This window comes from Bubalus bubalis, chromosome 15 (assembly GCF_019923935.1).
Source record: "Bubalus bubalis isolate 160015118507 breed Murrah chromosome 15, NDDB_SH_1, whole genome shotgun sequence".
Classification (NCBI taxonomy): Eukaryota; Metazoa; Chordata; class Mammalia; order Artiodactyla; family Bovidae; genus Bubalus; species Bubalus bubalis.
This window is the reverse complement of record NC_059171.1, coordinates 71,595,869-71,611,094: the sequence shown is the minus strand read 5'-3', so window position 1 is coordinate 71,611,094 and position 15,226 is coordinate 71,595,869. Positions and strand designations below refer to the sequence as shown.

The following is a 15,226-nucleotide window of genomic DNA, read 5'->3' as shown; positions in this document are numbered from 1 at the left end:
TTTTTTTTTTAACATCTTTATAAGGATAGAAAAAGCCTTCACTTTTACTTGGAATTTAAGTTATCAGTGTGATTGAAGTCCTTTGCACAGGCTTACTGTTTTTAGTTTCTTATGTTAATGTCTTTTGTCCGCAGTCTTCTGCATCACAATAGCAGCAAAATAAGAATTCCATGTAGTAATTATGTCCTGCGGACGTCAACGGTTTTTCCTCTTCTTGTTGTTGGGATTGTTTTTCCTTCTTAGTTCTTTTATCGTGGGTTTTCTGTTTTAGTCTGGTTTTAATCTTGGGTTTTTTTCCTTGGCTTTTCCCTAATAGCATCTGTCTGTTTTTAGACCTCTTACTTCATATACATAGTGTATTTTTTGAGGCTTAACTTTTGTTAGTTTTGTTTGTTTGTTTGTTTAATATGGAGTTTTCTGTATTGACGTCCCAATAAGTATACTCTGTTAAGTGTGCACAAAAATTTCTGATTTTAATTAAGTTATTTTCATGGAGAGTTGCTGGGTTATAAAGTTAACTATTTTCCTTAAAGTGTCCCGGTCTTCCACTCCAGGGTTGACCTGGCAAGTCCCGAAAGGTGTGTCTTGAACTCAGTTTCGGGCCAGTGTGGCCATCAGCTGCACTTGTGGCGTGTTGGTGAGTAGACGGCTGTGTGGCTCAAAGCACTGCGCTGTGTGCTACTTTTCTAGTAAGGACAGTGTTCTACTGGACTTAACCATTAAAGCGCTACTCTATCCCCAGATGCTTCTCTCCACACAGTTTTGTGTTGTTGTTTAATTATCATTGTTAATAATTTCAAATTTTGAAGTGAATTTTTATAATAAAATGGGTTTACTAATAAGATCCACACACAAAAAATATCCCAGCTTTTGATATTCTTGTGTGCCTTGGGTATCCAAAAGAAAGGTATAGTTAATTAGCACATGGTAATTAGCACATAGTGTTTTCCAAATTTGCGGCCTCTTTTTTTCCCCCAGAATACTTTCGAGCATCTCAGAAATAGTTTTCTACGGACCTCAGTCTGGGAAATGCCACTCGAATCCATGTCACTGTTTGTTCACAAGAAGTGGTCCTTCATTTGCAGTGTCGTCTTCATGCAGACGTGCAGTTGGGGTTTCTTGATCTCCACTGTCAAATCAGGCCAGTCTTTCTTTGTAAAAACCATTCTTTAACAATGGCCGGATCTACAGTCAGCAGCTCTGAGGTTTCTTTGGGAGAGGACACAAGAGTTCTAAACTCGGCTGAGCTGGGGACATCACCAGTGGCTTAGAGCTTGTCTCCCCTTAGAACTTCTCTTCTCAGAAGCTGGGCCCCTGAGCCACCTATAGAAAGGTTAGTGTGCGATATACCCAAGCATGATAAGAAGAATAAAACATGTCTTTTAACTGGAGAGGCAGTCTGATGTGGCAGAAAGAACACAGACATTGGGGGTTAGACTTTCCAGGGTGAAAAGCCTGGTTTTGCCATTTCCCAGACTTTTGGCCCTGGACACTTGATCTGAATCAGTTCCTTCATCTTTAAAAAGTCACAAGAGAAGCCACCACAAGGAGAAGCCTGTTCACCCCAACAAGAGAGAAGTCCGCACTTGCCACACCTAGAGGAAAGCCCCCACAGCAACAAAGACCCACCACAGCCAATAAATAAGTAAATTATTTTTTTAACAGGCACTAAGTATGTTTATTTTATATGACCGATAGAGTCTTTGAATACAGAATTCAAAATGAACTTTTCTAAACATTTCTTGGAGGACAGAGAACACAAAAAAGTGACACAGAAATGACTGGAATTAGAATCTGAGACCAAAGCCACGGTTGGTCTTTTTAATCGCATAGAGGTCTTAAATGTAAGGTCCTTCCTAGGGTCGCTCCCTTTTAAAAAATTAAGGTGTCAAAAAAAAATTAAGGTGTTTTTCCTTTAAAACAAAACCTAATATGCTAAGAGAGTTGAAGCAATATGGTCCCTAGGACTTGAAAATGGTTTGTTTTCAGAAAATTAGAGCCAAGAGAAGCTACGTAGTGGCCAGTCTTCCAGGTTTACAGGTCAGGAAGCTGGGAGCCCGAGAGGTCTGAGAGTGGGGTCAGAGTGAGCTGCCAGGTAACCCTACCTGGATCCTGGGTGGGGTCCCATGCATTCCTAGGGCAGGAAGCTGGCTCTGCAGTGGGGAAAGGCGATGAGTATGTGTGTAGCGTCTTGAAAGATTCATAGCTCCATTTGTTGGAGATGGAAATGTAAGGAAGAAGTCCTTGTGATAAGTGCTCTCACAGCACTGCAGAGAGATTCGTTCTCAGCAGGAAGGGGCAGCTTTCAAAGAAGAGATGATAAAACTCAAGCGTAAAGGTTGAGCCTATGTTTGTAGTATGTTAAGATGGAGAAGAAAAGGCAAAAGTATTATTGAGGGCGAGAGCTGTAGCTAGTGGAGTTGCAATCTCCAGAGTCAAACAGAGGCCAGACAAGTGCTACGTATAACTGAGCACCATGGACCTGGACTGCCAGGAACGTCGGGTGAGAGATCGGAGAGAGCAGGTCATCGTGCTGCAGAAGGGAGCTTGCGGAAGCCCTTGGAGTAAGGCAAAGAGGGCTTTCAAAGTCATTGAAAGACTCAGCCTGCTCATTATTCTAAGTTTTAAAGCAAGAGTGCCATGATCACATTCATAGTTTAGAAGAACAACTCCCTCTGCCCCGGACATGGTGCAGTCCTGAAGTCAGGCCGGCGCCAAGGGGATGGGGTTTAAGGACTGCTGCAGAGGTGGGCCTGGCCGGGTTTTGTGGTCTCCTGAGTCCAACTGGGCATCTCGATGCCCTCCACCGAGGTCGTGAGTGGGTGTGGAGTGGGGAGGAGAAAAAGAGGAAGCCTTAAATGCGAGTTCCTAAGTGGGTGTCAGTGGGGGAAGGCTACTTCTGGAGGAAGCTTTAAATATGAAGTGTGATCCTAGAGAAGGAAGTGGATCCAGCCACACGAGAAATACTTAGAAGTTCTGTCTGTGTGAGACCCAGCTGATCGGCTCTTTCCTTTCTAATCTTGCTCCTGTCCCTCCCATTCCCAGCACATCATCCGGAGTCATTTTTCCAAAGTTCAGGAGTAATTGCCACCTTCTTTCTTGTAAAACCCCAGCAGCCCCACTCTTGACTTACCTTTGCCGTCATAATAAAACTGAACTCTTTCTGTGGCCTCTTCTCCCCGTGTGATCTGGCCCCCGTCTATCTCTTTATCCTCCATGTGTCCACGTGGTCCGGCCACCTGGCCTCCTTGGTGCTTCTAGACCCCAGCATCTCTCCTCTGAGGAACGTTGGTTTGCACCTTGCTGTTCCCTTTCTCTCCCTCTTTGAAGAAGAGCACTGTCTGGTCTTTGCCTGGTGTTCCCACGTCGAGTGTGGACATTGGCTGTTGAGAGGGGTAGGTGTTTGTGGATTGCCATGCCCAATCTCTGGATAGTCCTCTCTGTCCCTCTCACACTGCTCAGCAGGAACTAAAGTGACCTCTCCGCAGACCAGAGGCAGATTAGAAGTACCAGGTGGAGAAACTGTCCCTCTTCTTAAGCTCCTGATTCCCTCACTGACCCCAAGGATAAGCATACCAATTCTTTTCGAGGGTTTTTCTGCCAGTCACTCTTAGTAATGTTTTTCAGTCTCTGATATTTTAAGCTGAACCTGGAAGCTTTCACAAGCCTGTGCATCTCCATGTGCTGTTGTGATTAGTTATTGCTCTTGAACCTGTTTTCCTCCTTGGGGGCACACATGTCAGTGATCAGTTTTAGTGCAAGTCATGCCCAGTATCCAGCATGGCTCTTGGTGAAGTCCACGAAGGCTGCACTGCAGTCCCCCGGGTGCCCCTGAAGCCACGAGGAAACCTTCTCTGTGGCTGACTCATCACCACCACACCCAGCACAGTGCTTGGTTAGCAGATGGGCCCATGTGAAGTGGCGGCGGGTGTGGGGACAGCCAGGTGACTATTGAGCTGCAGGCTGACCTCCTCCCACTTTGCTTTTGTCCCCTCCCCACTGTAAAGAGAGACTTCAGGTTCTCAAGCTAAACGTTGATCTCAATTCCTCTTTGGCTTCTCCCAAGAGCGTCCCTCACATGGGAAGGAGAAGGTTTCGAAAGTTGTTTGTCTTGTGGGCTGCTTACCGAATCCTTGGCTAATCTTGTCTTTTAAAGTTTCCTCTGGACCCAGTTTGTCAGGCTGGCAGCTTGGAGAACACGAAACTCACGAATATGGGCTTGCAGGTCGGGAAGACCTGGGCTCAAACCTTGACTGCGTCTCTGACTTGATCCTGCACTTTAGTCTCCTCGGTAAAATGTGGGCGACAGAGACGTCCTGATCCTTTACTGTGAGGATTAAGTAAGAACACGTTCCTATTGTTTTTATCAACCTCATCATCAGTGTTGGGAGAAGGAAGGTGAGACTGGGCCGATCTAAGCCTCTAAGGAAGACTTCCCTGGTGACTCAGTGGTTAAGAATCCACCTGCCCACTCAGGGATCACAGGTTCGATCCCTGGTCCGGGAACATCCCAGACACCGAGCGGCAACTAAGCCCATGCACCACAACTACTGAGCATGTGCTCTGGAGCCTCCTTACCTCAACTACTGAAGCCCGAGCACCCTAGAGCCCATGCTCCCCAGCAAGAGACGCCACCGCAGGGAGAAGCCCGTGCACCGCCCTGGAGAACGGCCTCCGCTCACTGCAACTAGAGAAAGCCCATGCACAGCAACAAAGACACCGCACAGCCAGAAATAAATAAATAATTTTGTAAAAAAAAAAAATCTCTTTAAAAGAAAAAATCTCTAAGGACTGTTAGAGGCCGAGGAGGCGAGAAGGAAACACTCCCTGGGGTGGCAGCGTGGGAGGAGGGCAGGGGCACTTCAGGACAACTTGCTTGAGCAGGTGCCAACGGAGCCAGCAGAAGTCACCAAGGGCTGGGCCCTCCGAGCTCTTCACCACAGCATCCATTTCGCGATGGCTCCACAGCCAGGCCCTGCTTCTTCCAGGGCCCAGATAACACACCAGAGGCAAAGGCTGCACTCACCAACAAGGGCTTGAATGCTGGAATGTTGGTGACCCTGTGGAACTGGGGGCCCCCCCGTGGTAACAGTGCCGCATGGTGTGGGACCAGCGGGAGTTGAGCCATTAGGTGTAGAGACCCAGCCTCACGGGGCAAAGCAAGACTGGGCTTAGTGCTTCGAGTCAGGTAGGGTCTTATTATATGGCTTTAAGGGTCTTAAAGGGGTCGTTCACACTGCTGGTCCCCACAGCAGTGCAAGAATCGGTTTAGTGGTTCAGCGAAGAGAGTCTTGACTAGGACAGTGCAAGGTTGTATGAAACACTTAGCTTTTTAAGATAAATAGCGCTTGAGAAAAGAAGCATTCTGTGAGTTCCAGTGCTGTTCTCTATGCCTTTACTTTTAGATGCTTTCAGGATAGAGGCAGATTCAGCTGACTCATATTTATTGAGCCCCCGCTCTGGACCTCGCATAATCTCCTTCCTCAAGATATGTACACAGGAAAGGGGACTTTGGTGAGCCACAGTTTTATGCCGTGTCTTTTCTTCGGCCTGGAAAGTTGATAGGTTGGTGCTGTTTTCCTGCATGGCATAGATCCTTAGAATCAATCAGGAGGTATTGCTGAAGGTATATGGCATCACCAACTCAACAGACATGAGTTACAGCAAACTCCAGGAGATAGAGGAGGTCAGAGGAGCCTGGCAGGCTGCAGTCCATGGGGTCGCAAAGAGTTGGACACGACTTAGTGACTGAACAACAACTTGCTTTTAAGGTGATACATTGATCTTTGCTGCATATCTGAGTTGTAAAGTGGGGTCCAAACCCTTAGTCCTCAGCACCCGCAATTCTCTGCTGCCTGTGAGTCTGATTCCCTTTGGTGCAGCCATTCAGCTACAGGTAGAGTAGAGGACAGAAGTTTCTGATTGAAATCTGTATAAACAAAGGAGAATCTGAATCTTAAGGACACTTTTATAGTCTAAAATAGAGCAAAGAGCTTAAAACCTTTGGGGATGACCTGTCAGCTTTCCCTTTTTGAGATGCATTATGCAAATCACGTTTTATTTTAGGTTGATCGTTTCCCCTTGTGTAGCAGCCTCATTCAACTCATGTTAATCTTGAAACTAAGAAATGATAACATCTCTCCCTTTTCCTTTCATGTGAGCTGCTCTTGGCTTTCTGCACTGATGTGTAGCTGAACCACAGGGTGCCTCTCAGCGCCCCCATAACTTCCACTCCTCAGGTTAGTAGGGGCTGTGCTTCCAGCATTTGAGGTGAATGCACAAGAAAAAAAAGAGCAAGCAGGCCACGCCCCTTTACATCCGGGGAAGAGTTTGGAGAAAAGGATCTCAGCAGAGATGTTAGTAGTTGCAGAAGCTCTTGGGTGGATTCAAGCTTACGGGTTCCGAAAGACTGCGGATGTGACTTAGACACAAGTGGAGAGTGTGGGAACAGTCAGAGGGCACCGGCCCTGGACCTCACAGGGCCTGGCTGACTGTGATGGGGACTTCGGTTTTACTCTTGGTTCAGTTCAGTTCAGTCACTCGGTCGTGTCCAGCTCTTTGTGACCCCATGGACTGCAGCACGCCAGGCCTCCCTGTCTATCACCAACTCCCGGAGCTTGCTCAAACTCATGTCTTTCGAGTCAGTGATGCCATCCAACCGTCTCATCCTCTCTCGTCCCCTTCTCCTCCTGCCGTCAATCTTGCCCTGCATCAGGGTCATTTCCAGTGAGTCAGTTCTTCGCATCAGGTGGCCAAAGTATTGGACCAGTAGATTCATCCTTGCTTCCTTCCGTGTGTATTTTCCTTTCACTCAACAGAGCAAGTTCTTACTCAGCGCCTTCTATGCAAAGAAAGAAACAAATACAAGTAGTATTATTGAAGTGCGTTCAGTTGACAAGTAGAGGAAGAGACAGAGGTACTAAACCCCTAAAATTCAAGGTAAAGGATAGTATAATTTGGAAAGTGTGGCCAAAATCCCAGGATAGGGAGGATTCCTGCTTAATGAATAACTTCCTTCGTGTCTTGTCTAACACAGTCCCAAGCGTCCCACCTGTCCTAGTGAAGGCTTTTATTGTTGTTCTGCTGTACCAGGTAGAAGGGGGAGACGTGCAGCTGGGGAAGCAGAGGCAGAGGCAGTACCTGGCCCAGAGGAGGGACCACTCTGAGCCAGCCACAGCTAATGGATGAACAAGTGAGCCAGTGACATAAAAACCCAGGATTGATCCTCAGAACAGAGACTCAGTTGCATTAACCTGAGACTGTCAACCAGAGGCCTAGATGAACCCTCACCTGAAGAGCTTAGGGAGGAGAGGTCCAGGCAGACAGATCAGCAGGTACAAACGCCCTGAGTGGAGGGAATGGGCGAGGCTGGATTCCTGTGCATCTCTGAGAGCATCTGTTGTTGGCACTCCACTGTGACCCAGGGATGCCCCTTGGCCCAGAGGGGTACAAAAGTTTCCGTGTCCTACTCCAAGTGGCCTCTTGCTTCTTAAAGAATTTTTTTTTTCCCCATTCTCATGTGCAGTTTGAATAATCTTTCTGAACCCTCGGGTTCCCGGCTTCTGTCGGTGTGGTCTCTCCAGCAGGCTGTCTCTCATTTGCCACAGCCCATGCCTTCTCTTTGTGCTCAGATGCCCCAGCCCTTTCATGGGGAAATGGCATGGTCCTCTCCCTTCATCGTCTCGCTGGCTCACTTTCTGGGCCCACGCCTGGTCCACACTACACTTATACTTGTGCATTCTAGGCTGTGGGGTCTTGTGACGGATAACGAATGTATTGACTTGGCTAGGAGGCTGCACGCGCGCCTCCATCACTATTTCATTCTCAGAAAGTTGATGAGAATTAATTAGGCATCTCCCTCCTCCCAGAAAGGCAGTGGGGTTGCTCAGCAAGGTGAAGGATGAAGCATCTGGGCTTTGAACCAAAATCGGGCCAGCATCGTCTCCCTTTGATTTCCCTCTTAAGCCAGTTGCACAGAAGAAGAGCTTTTACCTTCTGTGATCATGGGACAAATGCATCTGTTGAAATGCATTTCTGAAATTACCTCCCTGAATAAGACTATTAAAATAATAAAACGGAAGCATTCCTTTTTTTTCCCCCAACTGAGTAAAAATTCTTTTCATTGAAGAAACCACTTTGCTAGTGGGAGTGCTCGTTTCAGAAATGCTGTGCTGTCGCTGCTCCAAGTGTTTCAGAAATTTCTGTCTTGGAAGCACCTCCAGAGGTGAGAGTAACCGTGCTAGCAGCTTTTGAGCACCTGCTCCGTGCAAGGCTTTGTGCCACATCCAGGTACTTTAATCTATTTAACGTTCAGCATCCCTAGAGGGTGGGAGGTGTGATTGATGTCTTCCCAGGCGTGTCTGTAGGAAATTCTATGCAGTCGTTACCCGCTGTTTGCTTTCTCTGTAAGTATACGCATAAGACTTAGCACCAAAGACTTGTGCTTTATTTTCAAAAATCACATCTACCTAAAATAAGACACATTTTTTCCCACTTGAGTATATTGAAAAGAAGGTGCCCTGGACTTAGAAAGTAATTCTGAAAGAGAAAAATCTTAATGAGTATTAACAGTCGTATTGGCATTGCTCATTTAATGTAGGTGTACTGTATTCCAATAAAATGTTTTTAACAGTTGCCAGAATAACTATCTTGAGATACAAAACTAACTGAAAATGTGTAAGCTCTGTCTGTCGTTTTAAACCATTACTCGAGGACCGTGTGGTCATATTCCTTATACATATATACACACACACAAACACATATATACACACACATTTAACACATACATACTTTTAGACATCAGCTGTTCAAAACTATCAGGGGAAGAATTGCAGAGGGCAATGTTTTCTCAATTCAAAATTCTGTTCAGCCATTTTCAAGGCAAGCCTTGCATTGCGTACGTTGCTGTTTGGGGAGCCGAGAATGATGAGGGGTTCGTTGATTCATTATTTGTAACTTCGTTTCATAAGCATTTCTGAGCTTCTGCTCAGCTGGACGCCAGAACTGGGAATTCAGCCGTGAAGAGGTTCCATAGGGCCCACGTCCATAGGGCTTTCCTTCTTCCGGTAGAGGGAGAGAAGTTCCATACAGGTCACGACCAGTATCATTTCAGGGATGTGTAGCACTGTTGAGTATCCAGTGTGAAGTGTGTGAGAGAGTGAATGGTGGGGGAGAGCGGATACGCTGCTTTAGGTGGATCATAGAAGGTCTCCTGGAGGAAGGAGCCTTTTTTTTTTTTTTTTTTCTTTAATTTGGCTGTGCCAGGTCTTAGTTGGGGCATGTGACATCTAGTTCCCTGACCAGGGATGGAACCCAGTCCCCTGCATAGGCAGCATGCAGTCTTAGCCACTGGACCGCTAGGGAGGTCGCAGAAGGGGCTGTTAACCTGAGGCCTAGGTAAACAGAACCCTCACCTGAAGAGCTCAGGGAGGAAAGTTCCAGACAGACAGATCAGCTGGTACAAACGCCCTAAATGGAGGGGAACAGGCATGGCTGGATTCCTGTGCATCTTCAAGAGCATCTGTTTGCACTCTGTTGTGACCCAGGGATGCGGCTCGGCCCAGAGGTGTACGAAAGGCTCCATGTCCTACCCCGAATAACCCCTTGATTCTTAAAGAATTCTTTTTCATTCTCATATCCAGTTTGTAGACTCCTTCTGAACCCTCAGGTTGCTAGCTTCTGTGGTATGGTTTCTCCAGCAGCTTCTCGCTAGTTTGCAACAGTCTTTACCTTCTCTGTGTGTTCAGATGCCCACATTTGTTAGGACTGTACATGAAATTAGATGTCTCCATATAAAGATGAGAGTACTTTTCGAGGTTAATGCCCCTGCTCTTTAGTAATGCAGAGAAGGCAGAGTTGCTGTCTTAACGGAATTCTTAAATGGGGAAGGTGTTATTGCATTATTAGAGATCAGCCTGTTCTCCTGGATTCCTGCCTTGGTTCATTCATCCTTCTCCCCTCTCCCTCTCTCCTTCTCTCACAAACACATATACTTTTTCTAGTTGTTCACCTTCAGATACATACTTGGAAACGAGGCACGTATTTTAACATACTTTTAATGGGTTGAGAGAGAGGACAGTTGTGAAGCCCATTCATCTGCCACTTTTCTCTCCGCTTTATTTAGTTTTACACACAGGACATTTTAAAAGATGTCACTGCTGAGTGTTGCTCATCTGGTGGCCGAGGGGATGGCGCTCTCTAGCACATTTAGACATGTGTTATTTCTGGAGGGAGCCTTGTTTGATTGAAGGACAGCGTTCCCTGGCTGTCTTCAACACGGAGCTCTTAAAAGTGCATTTTACTTGGCTGCCTTTTGCCGGTGGCCAAATAGGAGAGTGTAAAAAGAAGTGTCACCTAGATGTAATGGTGGCTGTGGATATCATTAATAACCTTTAAAAGGAAGTATGTGAACTTTACATCCTATTAGTTTATAGACAAGTTGGTAAGAATCCAACATAAATTTCTGAGACTTCCCTCCTGCAGAAAGGAAGCAGATAACTGGCCTCATAAAATGTTACGGCTGAAATCTTCCCCAGCCCTTTGCTTATTGGGAGTCATTAACTCTGTGCGTGGACATTAAAGTCCACTCATTAATTTCTCTATGAGTAGAATCATTCTTCAGTGGTTATCACTCCCCAGAGCTAAGCCAATAGTGTATTTTCTTCCAGAAGGAGATCTTTTGTTCTTTCTCTAAAGTTATTAAAAAATCAGGAGAAACATGAGCATGCCATCTGCAGTGGGTTTTTAGGTGGCTTGTTTGAAAAGCATCAGCTGCTTTTTCTCTTACCTGATATGTGACACCTGGCAAGCTGTTTGACTTCTCCAAAATAAAGCAGGAGTTTTCATCAGGAAAAAAAGATGGCAGTAATAATGGATATAAGGGCTTCCCTGGTGGCTCAGTGGTAAAGAATCTGCCTGCAGTGCAGGAGCCACAGGAGACTCAGGTTCTATACTTGGGATCCCCTGGAGGACAGCTTGGCATCCCACTCAAGTATTCTTGCCTGCAAAATCCCATGGTTGGAGGAGCCTGGTGGGCTACAGTCCTGAGGGTTGCAAAGAGTCAGACACAACTGAAGCAGCCTAGCACGCATGCTCAATATGTATATAAATAAATAAATGGTGGCTGTTATTAGAATTATTTTTTAAAATATCCTCACCACAAAAGCAGTTCATCAAAGGATAAACCCTTTGGATCCCATCTCTTAAAATGAGTGCTTACTTGCACTTATTTTCATTAATGTCTTCCCTTCCCACTCTTACCAGCAACCTAACTATCTTAACTCAGATTTGCCTCTGCAAACTGGTGGACATTCCCTGCTCAAGATGAGACTGCTTTCAGTTTCAGTTCCTCAAGGATATCGTTGGAACACAGAACTGGTTAGTGATGAGGGGGGGGTGGTTTACTGTGAAGACCTGGATTCAAATCCCTACTCTGCCACCTGGGCAAGTTCCACTTTCTAAGCCTCTATTTACTCATCTGTGAAATGAATCCAGTATTAGCAGTTACCTCAGAGGGTTCTTCTAAGAATTGAGTGGAATAATCTGTATAAACCTCAGCCCCCTGTGTGACTACACATTTATTAAAATGTTAGTTATCTTCCCTTTTTAAAGTACAAATCTCATATCTTTGAAATAACTCAAGCTTCATCTCTTCTCTGCAACTATGTCGTAAAACATGGTTTCCTAAGTATGATGTGCAGTGTCCCTGGTGTTAGATGAGATGATTCGAGGTAGTAAATAGGTGAGCATTTTGTGCAGTTAGAGGTACTACGTCATTAGGGTATCTTCTGTTAATGGTGAGTGATCTAGCTCTTTACAATGTCCATTTATTTTTTTGAAAAGATGTGAATGGGGAAAAAAAGGTGTGGGGGGAATGGACCTAAAGAAAAACATTGATTTAAAAAGAATACAAAAAAAGCGAGTACAGGTGGGATGTGGTTGTGACAAAGTTGTGAAGGTGGGAAGTTAAGTGATGGGTGTGGCAGAAATAGCCTTTGCCCTGCAGTCTGATTTTTATCCCAGTATCCCGTTAGATTTGGGGTTCAAGAGCCATTCGTGTGAAATGTGACCTTTAGCACTTTCTGACTCTATGACTTTGGGCAAGTTAATATTTTCCTCCCTTCTTACAAATATTTAGTGATAGCCTATCACATTTCCTTATCTGAAAAATACAAATGCTGGTTTTTTGTTGTTGAAGATGGACTCAGAGAGTCTTACCCGCTGGGCGTGTCTTCTCCACCAGGCTTACAGCTGGTGTAGGAAGTGCTCGGGAAACTTCAGTTCTTGTGTTGTTTAGGACTCGTGGTTGCAAGTGACAGTCTCAGCTTCAGCTGGCTGAGGACTGAAGGGAGTTTACTGTCTCCTGTCCTCAGTCTGCAGGAAGGTTAGCGGTGACACAGCCTTGAGGACAGCTGGATGCAAGGACTGCCTCCTCCACCTCTTGTTTCTGGTGCTTGTCTCTGTTAGCATCATCCTGTCTGGCCAGATTCTACCACCACAAAAGCTGGGGCGGCCCCAGGTGTGCATCATCAGAAAGGGGCTGAATGTTATGATCCCTGTTCCCAAGCCCAGAAATCCTAGGCAGGCCTGAGGCCGGCATTCACCATGTTCACCCAGAGAGCAGGAGCCAGAGGAAGGCAGCAGGGCCCCTTGAACCCCACGTTCAGAGCGGCAGGAAAACCCGTCTTGCAGAAGCGGAATAGTAGGTGCCCGCTGCCGTCACCTGGTGCCTTCCTGCAGTGAGGAAGGTCCTACCCTCTGTGGGCCTCAGTCACTCATCTGGTGTCTTGAGGCTTAGCTGATGTAATAGGCGTAAGTGCACATTTAATGTTCTTAAACTTTATACAAATGAGTTTATGATGATGGCTGCTGTTGCTCCTGCCCTTCACATCTTCACATAACCATCCAGGGGTTCCTAGCCTGTGAATGGGTCCTAGACCCTTGGGAGAGCAGAGAGGGGCTTGAAGTTGTTCTAATAACTTAAAGTCAGCATGCCATGAGTGTTATCTTATACTGACTTGCTTTTGAAGTGTAATACGCACATAGAAAAGTGTGCACATCCTACGTGCACGGTGTGATGAGTTTTCAAATGAAACACAATTGTGTATCCAGCACTTGGGTTAAGAATCAGGAGTGAAAGTCCCCCAGCACACCCCACCCCCAACCCCCTCCGTAATACAGGTAGATGGCTGGAGATGTGTTGATTCATCACCTAAGAAATCATGTGTAAGCATTACCAGCATCATGGTAACATTTTCCATGTTGTGATTTTTAATAAGTGGAATTGTTGAAATATCAGCATTATGTCATCAAAAAAATTTTTAACACTGAAAATAATCCTCAAGTTAAAAGTTTGAGAAGCGCTTTGGGGCCACTCTAATTTATTACACCCCCTTAAACGTTTTCTTTCTGGCTGAAGTTACCATTTGACGACGTGCTTCATCCCTTGGGAACATGTCACGTGTTTGCCTTTCTGACTTCCCAAGTTATAAGCTTTCCAAGTGAAGGAATCAAATCTTAAGATTTATTAGGTGTCTTCTGTTTTCTTTCCTGTGTATAACTTAGCACAGTTACCAACTGACTACCAAGTTATCCACTTCACCCAGTGTTGAGGCTTATGGAATAACTGCACTTATCGCAAAACTGCTCGGATCCTGGGCACATCATGGCTCTGAAACGTTCGCCGTGAGATAAATGTGCGGGTTTGCTGTCGCTGCAGTGCTTAGCACAACAAATGCGGTTATGAATGAGTTTTTCTGTTTCTTTTCTTGTTTAAACTTACCAAGTTTTCCAACATTTTCTCTCCCCGTTTTTCTCTTTTAGGCTCTAGACCAAGATAGAACAGCCTTACAGAAAGTTAAGAAGTCTGTAAAAGCAATATATAATTCCGGTCAAGGTAAGTACTTACCAACACGGACAGCACCAATTCTATATATTTATAGATATAGTCTTGGAGTTCCCTGATGGCTCAGATGATAAAGGATCCACCTGCAATGCAGGAGACCCAAGTTTTTCTGTTATTTGTTAGGTGCTAAGTTTAGGAGACTTTCTACAAATGGAAAACCAAGTAAGTCAAAGAAATTCAGTTCTTCTGTCAGTCCAAGCCTGTTACTGCTTCCCAAGAAAAAAGAAGAAAAAACATTAATTGCAATGCTAAGTTGCTTCAGTCATGTCCAACTCTTTGCAACCCTATGCACTGTAGCCCACCAGGCTCCTCTGTCCAAGGGATTCTCCAGGCAGGGATACTGCAGTGGGTTGACATGCCCTCCTCCAGGGGTCCTCCTGATGCAGGAATAGAACCCATGTCTCTTATGTCTCCTGCATTGGCAGCCGGGTTCTTGACCACTAGCGCCACCCGGGAAGCCCATTAATTGCAGTAGGTTTTATTATACATTGAAAAACTTAGTAATGTTATAGGTAATATTGCCACAAGCGACATATAAAATCTCTTTGTGTTGTTGGTCAGGCTGTAATTCGGTTAAACGGGGATCTTTCCATCTGAAGCGTACTTGTACACATTTGAAAATCAATATTGGTGACAGGCTTCCCAGGTGGCTCAGTGGTAAAGAATCTGTCTGCAATGCAGGAGATTCGGGTTCAACCCCTGGGTTGGGAAGATCCCCTGGAAAAGGAAATGGCAGCCTCCTCCAGTATCTTGCTTGGGAAATCCCATGGGCAGAGGAGCCTGGTGGGCTATACAATCCATGGGGTCACAAAGAGTTAGACACGAATTAGTGACTGAACACCACCACCACTACCAATTGGTGACAGACGTGGGGTGAAAGTTAGAGGGGATGTGGGGTACGAGGCTAAGTGGACACCTGGGCACAACCTGCCACAACCTGCTTTGCTTGTGGCTCAGGGCAGGCCAGGTACCCTGTGTCAGCAAATGGGCTTCCCTGTGGCTCAGCTGGTAAAGAATCCGCCTGCAGTGCAGGAGAGCTGGGTTTGATCCCTGGGTTCAGAAGATTTCCTGGAGAAAGGAAAGGCTACCCACTCTAGTATCCTTGCCTGTAAAATCTCATGGACAGGGGAGCCCGGTGGACTGAGCGACTAACACTTACTTACTTGACTTACTTGGTCAGAGACTTTGTCATCTTGTAGAGAAAAGTGTGTTGTCAGTGGATAAGAAGGAACAAACTGAATGAAGATAAACAGTAGGTGTCCACCTGAAACAGTAGGTTCCAGCGCCCCTGGGGGCGAGCGGCTGGGAGACGGGAAAGGAGTT

At 45.9% G+C, this 15,226-nt stretch overlaps 1 protein-coding gene across 9 annotated transcripts in view; it reads left to right on the top strand.

The window, feature by feature from the left end:
* Positions 1 to 15,226, top strand: part of ASAP1 (ArfGAP with SH3 domain, ankyrin repeat and PH domain 1) — a 339,709-nt gene that overhangs the window by 187,165 nt on the left and 137,318 nt on the right. For 8 of the 9 annotated variants that reach the window (XM_044928833.1, XM_044928832.1, XM_044928834.1 and 5 more), the window contains one exon: positions 13,822 to 13,894. In XM_044928833.1, coding sequence (XP_044784768.1) covers positions 13,822 to 13,894 — 73 coding nt within the window. Of the gene's footprint in view, positions 1 to 11,307; positions 11,377 to 13,821; positions 13,895 to 15,226 lie in introns of those variants that run through there. The other variant, XM_044928839.1, reaches the window with a different exon arrangement.